At 41.8% G+C, this 17,164-nt stretch overlaps 1 protein-coding gene across 2 annotated transcripts in view; it reads right to left on the bottom strand.

Annotated features, from left to right (window-relative positions):
- Positions 1-2,026: 2,026 nt before the first annotated feature.
- The window catches only part of LOC120921142 (cytosolic phospholipase A2 delta-like), a 90,004-nt gene continuing 74,866 nt past the window's right edge, over positions 2,027-17,164 (bottom strand). For both annotated transcript variants that reach the window (XM_040333827.1, XM_040333826.1), the window contains 3 exons: positions 10,624-10,790; positions 7,275-7,461; positions 2,027-2,508 (listed from right to left, as the gene is read on the bottom strand). In XM_040333827.1, coding sequence (XP_040189761.1) covers positions 2,282-2,508; positions 7,275-7,461; positions 10,624-10,790 — 581 coding nt within the window. In that variant the 3' untranslated portion in view covers positions 2,027-2,281. The remainder of the gene's footprint in view (positions 2,509-7,274; positions 7,462-10,623; positions 10,791-17,164) is intronic.

Here is a 17,164-nt window from a genome sequence, read left to right on the forward strand (position 1 = left end):
CACAAGGTTGGGTACTAAATTTGAAAAATGACTCCACAATAATGACCTCTGGTGGGAATTCAATAGTTTAAAAAACGACTACACTTTCTACTCCCATGTCCACCTGACATACTGGCGGATAGGCCATATCTTCACGTCTGCCACCTCTCTACCATTATTCTCCTCTTCCAAGAAATTGGAAAACCCATGGTCTGACCACTCTGCAGTGGTAGTTCTTCTTTCTTCACTGCACTGTCCCACAAATTCCTGTACCTGGTGCTTAAAGTGGAGGTTCACCCAAAAACTTAATTTTTAACATTAGATTAATGCTCATTTTGTCAAGGGGAATCGGGTTGTTTTTTTAAAATCGAAGCAGTGCTTACCGTTTTAGAGATAGATCTTCTCCGCCGCTTCCGGGTATGGGCTGCGGGACTGGGCGTTCCTATTTGATTGACAGGCTTCCGACAGGCTTCCGACGGTCGCATACATCGGGTCACGATTTTCCGAAAGTAGCCGAACGTCGGTGCGCAGGCGCCGTATAGAGCCGCACCGACGTTCAGCTTCTTTCGGCTACTCGTGACACGATGTATGCGACCGTCGGAAGCCTGTCGGAAACTTGTCAAATAGGAACGCCCACTCCCGAAGACCATACCCGGAAGCGGCGGAAAAGATCTATCTCTAAAATGGTAAGTACTGCTTCGATTTAAAAAAAAACACCCGATTCCCCTTGACAAAATGAGCCTCAATCTAATGTTAAAAATTGTTTTTCGGGTGAACTCCCGCTTTAAATGAATCTCACCTCAGCAACTCGGCCACCTGCTTGGACATTGAAATGGCATTAAAGGAATATTTCTTATTGAACGATCCATCTCACACCTCCTCGCTGTGCACTTGGGCCACCCACAGAGCTATGATTAGAGGTATTTTGATCCAGATGGCCGCCAGGTACAGGAAGCGTACAAGTACGCGACAAACAATCTTATTCTATAAAACATGGTCCCCTTGGCTTGCCTACTTGCAGGGCCCTAATGCATAGAGATATTTCTTAAATCGACTTGCAGGAGTCTCCCGGATAGATTTTCCTTTTTTTCTCTTTCCTTCTTTCTACTCTGTTTCCTTCCTTTCTAATCCTTTTACTATTCTTAGCCAAACTTGGCATCGTGGGTGTATAGCCCCTTTTTTCGTAACCCAGACTATTCTGGGAACACTTTGGGGAATTTGATCCCTCATATGTAATAGTTATAATGACGATAGTTACAAGTACTTTTTATCGCACAATTTGAGTAAGAGGCATTATTGCCACCAATACTATTCCATCAGGATTTAGTAATACCAATGCTAGGCTCCTAAGTCCACAATCTTTCATAATCCCATCTGCCTCATCAAGGGGTTAACCGGACATTTATATTGCAAAAACGCTCAAGTAGTATTATGTTATAAGTTGATGTATTCTATAAACTCCAGTTTACTTACATTAGAGGTTCCCCTCGGCAGTGATTTTCAAGGTGCTGTGGTCCTTATCAGTTTCTACCTAGCCTTGTATTTGTATGTTTCCCCATTACATGCTTGGAACAGACGAGGATTGTTCGCTGCTCAATTATAAGATCTCCCTTTTCTTTATCTTGTTTAAAAAAAAAAAAACTATTGAAACAAAAAACCTAACCATGTTCTAGATCTCCCCCAGTATTTGCCAATCTGGGGAAAGGATTTTGCCTTAATTTGCACTTTACATCCCAATAAAAAAAAAAATACACAAGAAACAAAAAAAAGTAACAATAAATAACGTTCTTCTACGAGAACATATTTTATTTAATAAATGAAATAAATAAAAGACATTAATAAAAAGTGCCTCGCATAAACATCCTGTATGATGCTCAATGGCTTGTTTGGTTATATATATATATATATATATATATATATATATATATATATATATATATATATATATATAAATCCATCATATAAATATAAACTAACTAAACTAACTAAACTATTTACATACTTAGAACATGTAGAACGTATTCCAGTTTGGTTTTTGCTTTTCATCTTTTCACATGCTGACTGTATCTTCCATGAAGTAAACGACTGTATCCTCTAACTGAACCGAACTGGCATACCTCAATGCACTACCCAGGAGTTCCGTTTCAATGTGAGGTTTTCTTTTTAGATACCATGTGTACACAGACATGGAATAAAAATACGCATTTAAAAGTATTCTTATTGCAAGCAGCTTTTGTTCCTAAACTACAGTCGTTACAAAACCCATGTGTACGATGTAGTGATGGTGGTTTGGCATTTTGGCTCACAATCTTGCGGTGCTGCTGCTACGTTTCTGTTTGCATTCAATTATGTTACGCAAGGTCTGCAGAATGACTTCCACATTGTTCAGCACATTGTATTCTGTCAGATTTATCAGTTTCTCCAAATCTTCATCACCGTATGTTAATCGGAACACTTTGTAAGGTGAAAAGAGGCCGGACAGGGGAACATTTCCTTCCTCCTTCTCTTGATCGGTTTCCCTCTCGACACCTGCAAAGAAATAAAGATGATGACAAATGTGTTTTTTTCCCCTGATGATGCATTCACACCAGTGATTCATGGCAAGAGAGGGATCCTTTTTATTTTGTCGGAAACAATTATTTGGTAATGCTAATACATGGCCTATTGATCTGTAAATTGTATTAATCATAGCAATAAAATCCACTTCAAAGAGACTATGCCACTTTAACAATGCTGAAGACAGTAAAAGGTGCTGCAGGTATGTGCAAGCACTTCATATCTATCTGATGGTCTAACTGGGCAAAGGTCTCAGGTCTAAGCCCCACCTCCACACATTTCTATTGGTCTATCACTGCGATGGGCTGCTTCACTGGCCAATAGGAATGCGGGTGAAGATGGATGATATGGGCAAACCTTATTACTATACAGAATTGCTGAAGCTTTCTCCAATCAGACTATTCCAATATATAGGCAAAACAAAGAATACCGAAAGCTGCTGCAGGTATGTGCGCCCCTGTCTGCCTGCACTTTACATATGTAAGCAGCTTCTATTTCAAGTGTATGTAAGCCCTAACAATGAACTCCCTTTGGTCTGTTTAATACTCCATTGGAGGTATTTTGATATATCTGTTTGACTAGCACAAAAATAAAATTGTTGTTCTGGTCAAAAATTCAGCGCTGTACTACATCCCCTGCAAACTTTCTGTGTAATCTCAAAGATACTATTTAGCCCTCCCAGTTCTCATCTTGGAGTACAGAATGATTAACCTTTATGATGTAGAAATCCAGGATTGGGAGAGGTTTAGTAGTTTACCAAAACACATTGGGCAGGGGTGACACCACTCAGTATAAAAACTGCTGTGTGTTGTCAGTATGCAGCAGGACTTAGCTGAGCTGGGTGCATTTTGCCTTTACATACACTTTAAGCCTGTTCTATACAATGTATGATAGTGGATCTGTAAGTTTAAAAAACAATTATATTTACATGAACTTTTGGACCAAACAAGCATTGACATTCATTGACCATCACTAGTGTTAAGAGGAAAGTATGGGATCCTGTGTTGCTGAACTCTTCTTTAAATATTACACATTTTCGTAAATTTTAGTAAGCTGATCCAGAGGCTTCAGTATTTTAGAGATCAGGAGTTCTGACAGGTCCTCAGCAACTACTGAAGCATTAGGCGGCCAGGCAACTAACACTTTCAGAAACAGGTTAGAAATTGCAGCTTTTATATTTCTTATATTACAGGTAATACAGACAAGAACAAATACATGGCCGAGGTTATTACCCTTTACAAATTTACTTTGCTGTTTGTGTTGCTTCTGAAAATTATTTTACATTTCTCTTTGTACCTAAACAGTTAGTAAGGGGGGAAGTCTCCCCAATGGAGACACAGATAGCAATAAAAACATTTCCTAAGAGAAATATGGGGACTGTCATTGCCAACCTTGCCAAAATACTAGTTGCCTGGCTGTCAAGCCAACCCTCTGGATTTGGTAATTCATAAGTCAATGACCTGGAATAAATAAGCTTTCTAAAAATGGATCAATAGCTCAAATTATTGAAGTCATAAGAGTCAGCATGACAACTGGGACACTAGCATTTTCATATGATAGCTCAGCCCCAGACGTCCTCCATATTTTTTCAGATTCCTTTAAAGTGTATGTAAATTATTTTATCTTACTTGCACCTTTTGGTCTGTTAAATATACTATTGAATATGTTATATCTGTTCAGTATGTGCAAAAACCATCTCTTCTACAAGTATTGTGATACCCTATGATTAAGTGGCGTGTGCAGCCACGTAACGCGTAAGGGAGGAGAGCCAGTGGTGACGTCATCTCCGCTAGCGGCCGAGAGCGGAGGAGATACTGCTTGATGTGCTTGTTGTATCGTCATAAATGTAAGTGTAAACACCTTTGTTATTAAAACTTTTGAAATGTTAATACACTATGGAGCCTATTCTTTTCTAACTTCTATTGCTGGGAGCCATCCGTCCATGGTAAAGTTTGTTAAAGCCGCTGCCAGTGTGGATTTAAAGAGGCCTGTTTAAAAGCTAGCTAAGAGTCATCCATCCATGGTTAAGATTGCACTGCTATTCAGGAGCCGCTGCCAGTGTGGATGTAAAGAGGCTAGATTACAAGCCAGCTAAGGTGAGAGGCTGGGGGAAACAGGGTTACCTGGATTGGAGCACCTTACACTTGTGAATTGTTGTGGATTGGAGCACCATACACTTTAGGAATTGCTGTGGACTTTGGATTAGTCTGCATGATACTGGATTTTGTTTGATTTTGCACAGAGACTCGCAGTTGCACTTTAATAATATTCATTTTTTGCATGAAGAAAATGATCCCCTTTCTGGGCATTTTTGCATCAATTATTTTAGTTATTTGTTAATTCTTTGGAGTCTGTTTACACAAGTTCACTTGATATTTGCTTAATTAATTTCTGACAGCGGATACATACCGCTGCCTATATTGTGTGTCTATTTCACTGGATATGTATACACTTTTTTGATTTTTTTTTAATTGCACTATTGATTGCACATAGCACTTTATTGATTATTTACTATTGTTTAGTAGCAAGCGCCTCAACACCCCTCATTTTTACTATCTCTTCTACCAGAAATTTGAAGTAGACAGAGCTGACACCACGTGGTTAGGAGTTCAGAGTCGTATTGTCATCTCAAAGATCAAGGTTGGAGCTTGCTATATTTCTGGCACATAAACTATTTTTTGTGCTTGCAGTGTGTTTAAAGGGATACAACAATGGAAAATGTGCATGTTTTCCAGAGAAGTGCCTAATATTAGTTTTGTGTGGACTGATCTTTTAAAGTATATCTCTAAGCAAAAGTTTTTAGTAGGAATTTGTCCTCTGTCAAGTTTTTTTACCGCTTCCAAAGACGTGCTGGTGGAGTGTGAACCTAGGTAAAAAATTTACATAAAAATCTTTAGGGAGACTCTCTGCCAACCGGGGATTCTCTAAGGGGTCCCAGAGCAGTCAAAACAGGAATGAAAGCACTACAGGTTTCAGTAAAAATGTATTTATCTTGACAGTCGGTCACAGATTATAGCCATCATGCTTTGGGAGGTTACAGACCCCTCTTTATCAATAACCCTGACATTTTAGAATCAGGTACTTAGTACTTGTTTTTATGATTGCTGTCCAGTATACCCTATTATTTACCAGCACCTAAACTTCTTTAAAGGGAAGAGCCCCCATAGCGCTGGCTATAATCTGTGACTTGTTGACAAGATAAAGTTTTACCGGACCTAGCACAAGTTTTTATTGCTGTCTGTTTTGGGGAAATTCACTCTGTTATTTGTACTGTGACCAGTGGCATAGAGGCAGAGATTAATGCCCCGTACACACGATCGGACCTTTGTCGGACCAAATTCACATCGAAATTCCATCGGAGGAAAAGAGAACATGTTCTCTATGTAAACTCCGATGGAATTCATCGGAATTTTCGATGGAATTACTCCGATGGGGCATACATACACGGTCGGAATTTCCGATGGAAAAGGTCCGTCTGACTTTTTCCATCAGAAATTCCGATTGTGTGTACAGGGCTTTAGAGGAAAATACAAAATGTTAGAGTCCCCGGAACAAGAGGTAAGGTGAAATGTTCTAATATGAAATGTTTAGGGATTTCTCATTACTTTGAGATTTCTTCTAACTTCCTTTCACATCTCAAAGACAGCAAGTGAAGGTAAATTTCCATATTGGTACACAGGCAGCAAATTAAACAACCTGATGGGTTTTAACCTATCCCTACTTTATCAAAAATGAAAAAAGAGTTCTGGCTATACATACACTTTACAATGGATATTTACAGGAATGGACCTATGTCACGTGCAGCAAAGTCACTTTGTAGTACTACAAAGGTACTCAGGGGAAAGTGTCCTGCTGCTCGGAATATGGATGGTTCTATAATAGAGTATGTCAAGGCAAATAAAAGAAAAAAATATATTTCAGTTATAAAAGCTCATTTTAGTAGTTTATGTCTACGTTCCTGCCTACTTTTGATATTGGTGTGATGTTGCATTCTCCATAATAGTAGTGTGACCTTGTAATAGTCAGTGTGCAGTCCTAGGAACATAAGAACAGAAATCTTTCTACCATTGTCCCTAAAATATACCAGAAACCTTTCAAGGCTTATCCTCCCCAGCATCTACTTAAAGTGGAGTTCCACCCATAAATATAACATTACATCAGTAGTTTTAAAAAAATGTCATTAGTCCTTTAAGAATTTTTTTTTTTTTTTAGATGCCTTCAAAGTGTTGTTGCTAGGCAGAATAGTTAATCTTCCCACATTTAGGTGCTTAAGCTTCCTAACCTACACCGCACAGACTCCTGGGAATGTAGTGGGTGTAACTTTCCAGGAGTCTGTGCACTCCCCAGTCTCGAAGAATCATGTGACTTGGACAGTACAGGTGCTGAAACCTGATCTGAAACCTATTACACTGCTTGTGCAGCACTGAGCATGTGCGAGATCTGCAAGGCTGAAATCCAGGAAGTCATACAGTCTGGCTTCATGATGCCCACACTTAAGATGGCCCCAGTCAATTTCTATTTTATAAAGTGTCTAAATGCTGTAACAACCTAACAAAACGGACCTTAGTTTACAGACTAACTTTACTAGAATACATTAAGCTTGTGTATTACAGGGGTATTTATATTTAAAAAGTGAAATTGTGGCCGGAACTCCGCTTTAACACCCACTGAACTATCAGTTCTGGCTCTTTACCTCAATGGCAGACAAAAAATTAACTATTTAGGGAGGGATACATTACCTGGCTGTTTGTACTTCTTGAATGTGTCATTTACTAATGGAAAGTGCATGATGGTGGGAAAGTCTGGGTACTCGCAGTCTGCGAAAACGTAGCATTCCTTAGGGTTCTGCTTGTCCTCGGCAGTTACCTCGATTTTGGGGAAAAATAGCTTATGAGCAGTACAGTATTCTTCAGTTTGCACCACTGACTGGAATGACAGAAATGCACATTATCTCCGGAATTATTGCACAGTTAAACCAAACAGAATTATCAAAACGCATACATGCTTTATTCTATATTATCCCTGTACTTGCTGAAGAACTAAGCTACTATCTGGAAGCTGCTACAATTGAAAAATGAGCTCTGATCATATGTAATCGGGGACAAGAGTGCACCCAGTAAGATTTGCTCTCAACCATTGCTAACTGCTGTAACATCTCTTTTTTCCTTGTCCACAGCCCTAGGTCCTATGACCCAATATCACTTTATGTCTCTGGGTCAGATTATTACTGCAAGGCTAGCTTAAAGCTCACTGTTGCAGCCAGGGATGGACTGGCCATCGGGACTACAGGGAGATTCCCGGTGGGCTGATGGCTCAGTGGGCCGGTCAGAGGTCCGCGGCGATCTACCTGTCAATCGCCGACAGCTGGTGCCTGACAGGTAGATCGAGATTAGCCAGTATACAGAGTAGCGCAGGAAGCGTCTGTTCTCTCTCAAGTCAGGCTGCGGCTGCTCCCCACCCCCCCGGTGGCCCCTCCTCTCTTCTCGTCCATCCCCATTTGCTTGTGACATCATCTGGGATGGACGAGAAGAGAAGAGAGGAGTGTCCGCCAGGGGGCAGGGAGCAGCCACAGCTTGACTTGAGAGAGAACACACGCTTCCTGCGCTATTCTGCAGGTAAACAATGTGCCATGTGCTCTGATGTGCTATGCCCCGTGCCCTGATGTGCCCCGATGTGCTGTACCTTAATGTGGTGTGCCCTGTACCCTGATGTGATGTGCCCTGATGTGCTGAGCTTTGTACCGTGCCCTGATATGCACTGTACCCTGATGTGTTGTGTCCTGGGCCGGTCTGGATGAAGTCCAGGGCCACATTTTTGTCCCAGTCCAGCCCTGGTTGCAGCACACGTCACTTATAGCAGCCACCTTGTTTTGTGTGTGCTTGCTCCATAGCCAGGTGCCTCCAGAAACCTATGTGCTTAATTACTGGATGTAAGCGAAGCAGATGCTTCCAAATTGGGACAGTACACAAATGTAAAAGGTGGATACCAGAGATCCCTAAACCATGCCAGGTGAAGCTGAAGTTAAGGACAAAGGACAGTTCTGGGGATAATGTCGTTGATTGTCAGTGCAGGAACGGCAATCTGATATTTGGCGCGGCCCAAAACTGCACCCCTACTTGTAAGATGTCTTGAACACTCCTAACAGAGTTTTTCAAACCACAGAACACCTCGACTCGAAGTGCTGTTTGCTTGGTATTCTTAATGATCGAGTGCCTGAGGAGATGAGAGTGGCGTTCTCCCACGTTCTTTTCCAAGCCTGCAAAACGCTTTTATTGTTTTGGAAATCCCCCATTAGTCAAGCAATGGGTGACACATATGGGTAATACCCTTATTTTTAAAAGGTATGTGTACCAACATAGAGGATGCCCGGGTAAATTTGAAAAGCTTTGGGCCCCCTGGCTCAATACTCCAGGTCTAGGTCCTATGGAATTAGATACAATGAGGCTTCTACGATGTCTTTCTAGCAATGCTACTGCATAAATGGATACACTGAAACTTTTAGAATGTTTGAATGAACTGACTGTTTCTAGGCCTTTCTCTGGTCTTAGAATATATTACCTGAGTGGACACAATGCAACTCGTTATTTGCCATGATTCATTGTTGATATGCTATGAATTGCTATACAGTAAAACCTTGGGTTTGAGAGTGTTTTGCAAGACAAGCAAAATGTTTAAATACATTTTGACTTGATATACAAGCAATGTCTTAATATGAGAGTAGCGTCATGTCACAACTGAGTATAAAATAGAAGAGAGGTGCCTCTAAGTGTAGCAATACAGTTACATTTAATGAAGGTATAACATTTAGCAACTCACATGGTTGATTATTAAAACAGGCACATCTAATGTATGCAGGCATCCGGGGTAAAGCTGTCCACATAGACCGTACTCCTCACCACTATTGACGTCATACCTTCCACTCTGCGCTCCATGAGCGGTTCAAGACTCACTTTCAGATCACTCTACTGCAGGGTAGTCGTCCCGGACATGATTGCAGACTGACAGAGATGAGAGCCGGCCATGCTGGGGAGGGTATATGTGGACAGCATTCCCCCGGATGCCTGCATACTTAGATGTGCCTGTTTTAATCATCAACCATGTGAGTTGCTAAATGTTGTACCTCCATTAAATGTAACCATATTACTACACTTAGATGTGCCTCTCTTCTCTTTTATACTCTGTATCTCCTGCTGGATTTTTCTACTAATCCCCTTGTGGAGGTGCCCATTTGTGGATGGACATTCTATGGTTACACAACCAAATCACATTGCTATAGTCTTTGTATATGGACTATAAACTAAAGGACTTATGAATAAATGGTTGTGGAAGAAATTATTTGAGTTTCCATTATTTCTTATGGGAACATTCACTTTGATATACAAGTGCTTTGGATTACAAGCATGTTTCTCGAACGAATTATGCTCACAATCCAAGGTTTTACTGTATATCTTTTGTATTGCCACTGGATTGTTAATGTTTTTCTTAGTTTAATAAAAAAATATTTGATTTAAAAAACAAAATAAAAAAACAAAATTGTGCCATGCATGTAAGGAATGACAGAGTGAGCGCAAGAATTTTAGGGCCATAATTTATGGTTAACTCCAAATCAATAACCTTTAAAAGCTTTTAAAGTGTCACCTATGGGCAATTTGGGGTACCGTAGTTTTTCGCTTACCCACAGGTGCACAATATTTTAAGGCTTGACATGTTTGGTATCTATTTACTTGGTGCAACCCCACCTGCTATAATTTACAAAAAACGTAGATCATTTATTGTGCGTGTGTGCACCAAAATAAATGTTAGCGTTTTCCTAAAAAGGTGTGTTTAATAAACAATTGCACAAATACTGTATGCTGTAAAATAAAAAAAATGCAACTTCTACCATTTTATTGTACAGGGCATCTGCTTTCGAAAAATATAGAATTGTTTGGGAGTTTTAAGTAACTCTCTAGCGAAATAAATTTGAACGTGTGCAAAAAAAATTAAATAAGAAAGTATAAAAGTGGTTAACAAATGTGTCATACTGACCAATGTGAGCAGAGACAGGCTTTGAGAGGAAAACTTGTGTGTTGTCTTTTTACTACTTACTTTGAATTTATCTGAGAGTCCATAATCAAATGACATAATCATGTCTACTTTGCGTTCTTGTCGTAACAGTGGTGGGAAGCTTGCATTGATGTAATATGCACAATCCACCAGGCAGAGATCTTCTGAACAGGGGGTCAAGTTGTTAGGGGAATTATCTAATTCTGTGCCTAGAACAAACATATCATTATTACAAAAGAGCAACATGTCATTAATACAGGTAAGAATATCCTGAAATCTCCTCCATATGTAAACTGTAGCGCTCATATGACATAAACAATCTTGGCATGTGCCAGTTCCAATCATTAGTTCAAGATTACATTTTTACTACCAAATCCATATACATCTCTAAAGCCTGATGAAAGGCCAAGGATTACCCCAAATGCATTGGTTTTATGTACAGTTCTTGTTTGATTTTACATTGGAATAAATTTGTATTTAGATTACTATATTATGGTGTGGTGTTTCAATTCTATGGCCCAGATTCACGTAGGGCGGCGTAACTTTGGGTGGGCGTAGCGTATCTTGTTTAAGCTACGCCGCCGCAACTTAAAGAGGCAAGTGCAGTATTTACAAAGCACTTGCGTCCTAAGTTACAGCGGCGTAGCGTAAATGGGCCGGCGTAAGCGCGCGTAATTTAAAGTAGGCTGGTAGAGGGCGTGTTGTATGCTAATGATTCGTGACCCCACGTAATTGACGCTCCTGACGAACGGCGCATGCGCCGTCCGTGAAAGAATCCCAGTGCGCATGCTCCAAATTACGCCGCAAATAGTCAATGCTTTAGACGTGAACGTAACTTACGCACAGCCCTATTCGCGTACGACTTACGCAAACGACGTAAACGATGCAAAATTCGCCGCTGTCCCGACGCCCTTTCTTAATATTGGCTACGCCTCATATAGCAGGGGTAACTTTACGCCAGAAAAAGCCTTACGTAAACGACGTATCTTGATACGCCGGGCGCACGTATGTTCGTGAATCGGCGTATCTAGCTCATTTGAATATTCAACGCGGAAATATACGGAACCGCCCCTAGCGGCCAGCGTAAATATGCACCCCAAGATACGACGGCGTAGGAGACTTACGCCGCTCATAGAAAAGTCTGTCCTCTGCCAGCGTCTGCAGAGTGGGACACTTGCTTTCTGTATGGAAGTAGTGATCTCTCTGCAGAAATCTGAAAATGGGGTGGGGCAATTTGTTGACATCACACCGTCACTTCCATTTTTGGAGTTGGTGGCCATTGGAGTAAGTGCATTATTGTTTTTTGGTGTATACTAAGCATCTGGATGTGTTTTATGGATTGTATTTGCTTGTTAAGTGAGTTGAATAAATTACTACACTATATCCAACCCCTCCTGGTGTTTCTAGCTTCATGCGGTGAGCGATTCTCCCATTCAGTGCTACTGCTGCTTCAAGCTCCCCCTAGTGACGGAGAGTGGATACTGTGACGAGGAGACTGGATGGAGCTGTGTTATCCATAGAGAATTGCTGTGATGTCTTACACATGTTACAGTGGGTAAAATAAGTATTTGAGCCCCTGTAGATTTTGTATGTTTGCCCACTTGCAAAGAAATGAAGGGTCTCTGTTTTTTATCATAGGTGTATTTTAAATGATAGAGAAAGAATATCAACAAGAAATCCAGAAATAACACGATACAAATGTTATAAATTGAGTTGCAGTTCAGTGAGTAAAATAAGTATTTGATCCCCTACTATCCAACAATAATTGTGGCTCCCACAGACTGGCTACAGTGTGTGTTCATGTGGTACACGGATTAGTCCTGTCAATTTAAGAAGGTGCTCCTAAAGACAACTCGTTATCTGTATAAACGACACCTGTCCACAGAATCTTTCTTGCATTCAAACCTCTCCATCATGAGCAAGACCAAAGAGCTGCCAAAGGGCGTTAGGGACAAGATTGTAGACCTGCACAAGGCTGGAATGGGCTACAAAACGATCAGCAAGAAGCTTGGTGAGAAGGAGACAACTGTTGGAGCGATTATTCGCAAATTGAAGAAATACAAAATAACCATCAATCGCCCTCGGTCTGGAGCTCCATGCAAGGTTTTGCCTCATGGGGTAAGGATGATCATCAGAAAAGTGAGGGATCCGCCCAGAACTACATGGGAGAAGCTTGTTGGGACCAGTCAACAAACAAACCATTGGCAACACAAAACGCCGCCATGGTTTAAAATCCTACAGCGCCCGCAAGGTCCCCCTCCTCAAGAAGGCACATATGAAGTTTGCCAATGAACATATAAATGATTCTGAGAAGGATTGGGAGAAAGTGCTGTGATCAGATGAGACCAAAATTGAGCTCTTTAGTAGTAACTCGACTCGCCGTGTTTGGAGGAAGAAAAATGCTGACTATGAAGAACACCATCCCAACTGTCAAGCACGGAGGTGGAAACATTATGCTTTGTGGCTGTTTCTCTGCTAAAGGTAAAGCAGACTTTGCCGCATTCAAGGACTAATGAACGGGGCCATGTATTGTAAAATTATGGATGAGAACCTTCTTCCCTCAGCCAGAACATTGAAGGTGGGTCATGGATGGGTCTTCCAGCACGACAGTGACCCAAAACATACCACCAAGGCAACAAATGAGTGGCTCAAGAAGAAGCACATTCAGGTCATGAATTGGCCTAGTCAGTCTCCAGACCTTAAACCTATAGAAAATTTGTGGAAGGAGCTGAAACTTCGAGCTGCCAAGAGACAGCCAAGAAACCCTAAGGCCCCGTACACACAAGAGGATCGATCCGCTGGAATTGATCCGCGGACCGGCTCCAGCGGATAGATCCCCTGGTGTGTACGATCCAGCGGATCTGTTTTCGCGGATTTTTGTCCCCGGGGATGGATTTCCAGTGGATCAAAATTTCTTGACATGCTAAGAAATCGATCCGCTGGAATCCAGTCCAACGGATTGATCCGCTGGTCTGTACAGACTCACCGGATCAATCCGTCCGAATCCATCCCCCGCATGCGTCGTAATGATTCGACGCATGCGTGGAATTCCTTATATGACAGCGTCGCGCACGTCGCCGCGTCATCATCGCGGCGACGGCGGGACACGTCACCGCGGACGGAATTCCGCGGGGATTTTGATCTCATGGTTAGTACAACCATGAGATCAAAATCCGCCAGAGGATTTATCCGCGGAAACGGTCCCCCGGACCGTTTCCGCAGATAAATCCTCTCGTGTGTACTAGGCCTAAGGATTTAGAGAAGATCTGTAAATAAGATTGGATCAAAATCCCTCCTGAGATGTGTGCAAACCTGATAACCAGCTACAAGAAACGTCTTACCTCTGTGCTTATCAAGGGTTTCTCCACCAAGCAGGGCCAGATTAAGAACATCATGGGCCTGGTGCTGAGGATTTTGGTGGGGCCTTTTAGGCTGCATTCACACCTCCGCGACAAGTAACGCCGCGTACGCGGCGTATTTTGCCGCGTATAGTGTAACTTTTTTTTTACAAATCCTTCCTATTGCTTTGTATGGCCGAACGCCAATGCCGCCTGAAAAAAAGGGTCCGGGACTTTTTTTCATGCCGCAGGTGTACGGCGTCTATGAGATGTGAACCATCTCATAGACAGCAATGGGAATTCTCCCCTCCAGCGGCACGAGCGGCCGGCGTCGGGCGTTTTGTCGCGGAGGTGTGAATGGGGTGTAATAAATAATAAATACATGCGTGGGAATGACATGAACGCAGCCCAGCCAAGGCAAGTGACCAAAGGCACAGAACCCAGAAGGAAGACCGGGTGAAGATGGAAGTGCCCGGGCCCCGCCTGATTCATCGCAGCACTGGAGGGCTCAGTCTGAAAATGTAAGTGTACACTAATGTGCTAATATGCTGTGCATACTTGTACGTTGTGGCATAACCTACCCCAGGGCCTCTAAAAAGTAGTAATGTCAGGAAAGTTTACTACCGCTTTATTATCACAGGATCCCAGGAGCCTCTCATGGGGCCCACTACTGACCCGGTGGACGGTGGCCCTTGGGCAGTGCCTAAGTGCACAGTTGCCAACATTTAAAAAATATTTTCAGGGCCACTTTTTTATATAAGTGCTATATTTAGAGTAGCTGAGATCCCTGATGTTCCTCTATACATCATAGTAGTAATCACAAAATTAAATGAGTACTAATAATGGGGCAGAATAAATATGAGAACTGATATTTCCTTTAGTTGAACTAACAAAAGTGTGTCCATTCTAGAGCTGGTAACATTGAGGATATTCAGTATAATTTTAAAGAACTGTTTTTGTGGTTAAGCGACATAGGGGAGGAGTATGGACGGTATATAAGTGGGAAGTATGTGCAGGTGAGGGAGAGGAATGTGGAGGGTCTAACAGTGGGCACTATGTACAGGAGAGGAGTACAAAGGGTACGGAAAAAAGCACTATGTACAGGAGAGGAGTGTGAAGGGTATGACAATGGGCAGTATGTACAGGAAGAGTGAGGGGGTATGACAGAGGGTAGTACGTACCAGAGAGAAGTGTGGAGGGTATGATGGGGCAGTATGTACAGGAGAGGAGTGTGGAGGGTATGACAGTGGGCAGTATGTAAAGGAGAGGAATGTAGACGGTATGATAGTGGGCTCTATGTATAGGAGAGGAGTGTGGAGGGTATGACAGTGAACACTATGTATAGGAGAGGAGTGTGGAGGGTATGACAGTGGGCACTATGTATAGGAGAGGAGTGTGGAGGGTATGACAGTGAGCAGTATGTACAGGAGAGGAGTGTGGAGGGTGCGACAGTGGGCACTAAGTACAGGAGAGAAGTGTATGACAGCAGGCACTATGTACAGGAGAGGAGTGTGAAGGGTATGACAGTGGGCACTATGTATAGGAGAGGAGTGTGGGGGGTATGACAGTGGGCACTATGTACAGGAGAGGAGTGTGTAGGGTATGACAGTGGGTACTATGTATAGGAGAGAAGTGTGGAGAGTATGACAGTGGGCACTATGTACAGGAGAGGAGTGTGGAGAGTATGACAGTGGGCACTATGTACAGGAGAGGAGTGTGGAGAGTATGACAGTGGGCACTATGTACAGGAGAGGAGTGTGGAGAGTATGACAGTAGGCACTATGTACAGGAGAGGAGTGTGGAGAGTATGACAGTGGGCACTATGTACAGGAGAGGAGTGTGGAGAGTATGACAGTGGGCACTATGTACAGGAGTAGAAGGATATTTAGGGACTGAGTAGTGGTTAAGCGAGTCATACATGGATTGAAATTACGCCAATTATGCAGAGACCAGCCATAGTCAATCTATGTATGGGCTAGCTGGTTTTACACAAGTCAATCTATTAATCAACTTGAGTACAACCAGCCTGTTTTTTTTTTCTTAAAACAATCAGTGCTGCCAGCTAAAGTTAGCAACACTGATCATTGTACTCACTGGCAGAACACAATAACACTGCAGGAGTGATTCCCCCATCCACAGGTCAGCAGGTGAGAGGGTGTGTGGGGACAGGCTGGGGAGAGATACTAGTCAGTGGCTGGGTAGGCATTGGCAGTATCAGAGCCAGATACACACAGGTTACATATGCCACGATCGTTAGAGCGAGAACAATAATTCTAGTACTAGACCTCCTCTGTAACTCTAAACATGGAACCTAAAAAAATGTAAAGCATCGCTTAGGATACCAAAAAAAATTGTGCTAACTTAACTAACTAACTGTTTTTTTAATGAATGAAACATTTTTTTCCAAAAAAAACATGTTTGAAAAATTGCTGCGCAAATACCGTGCTAGAGCTGCACAATTAATCGTTAAAATAATCGTGATCTCGATTCAACCCCCCTGACGATCTCCAATGCAGAGTTTGACGATTCTTTCATATAACAAGTGGAGAGACTTTCAGCTGTCAAAAGAAAATATCTGGGCAGTCTGCCAAGTTTTTAACAGGAAACATTGTAACTGACACTTCCTTCTTAGATCAAAGGGATACACTTCTGTGTGTAAAGAACAAATCTGGGCAGTCTGCGAAGTTTGTAAACAAAATGAAACATTGTAACTAACATTGTAACTAAATTTAACCACTTAAAGTCCAACACTTGTTTCTTAAGTTAGAAAGCAATATTATTTGCTAGAAAATTACTTGGAACTGCCAAACATTATATATATTTTAGCAGAGACTCTAGGGAATACAATGGCTATTGCTGCAATATGTTATGTCGCACTGCATTTTCCCACTTCAATGTATAATAAAAACCATAAAAACAAAACAGTGAAGTTAGCTTTTTTTTTTTTTTTTTTAATGTGAAAGATGATGTTACGCCGCAACAATCGTGAGAGAATCGTCATCTATCTTCTAAGCAAAAAAATTGCAATTTTCATTTTAGCCAGAATCGTGCAGCTCTGTACCCTGCAACATAAAAAGTGCAGACCACCATAGAGTCATTTTCTAGCAAAAAACAAATGATGATTTTTACATGTAGTAGAGAAGTGTCAGAATTGGCCTGGGTGGCGAGGGGTTAATTACCATGAGTAATATACAAATAATTATTATAAGCACTGTAATCCTATCAGTCTGCTGTAGTGTGTCAGC

This window comes from Rana temporaria, chromosome 13, assembly GCF_905171775.1.
Source record: "Rana temporaria chromosome 13, aRanTem1.1, whole genome shotgun sequence".
NCBI lineage: Eukaryota > Metazoa > Chordata > Amphibia > Anura > Ranidae > Rana > Rana temporaria.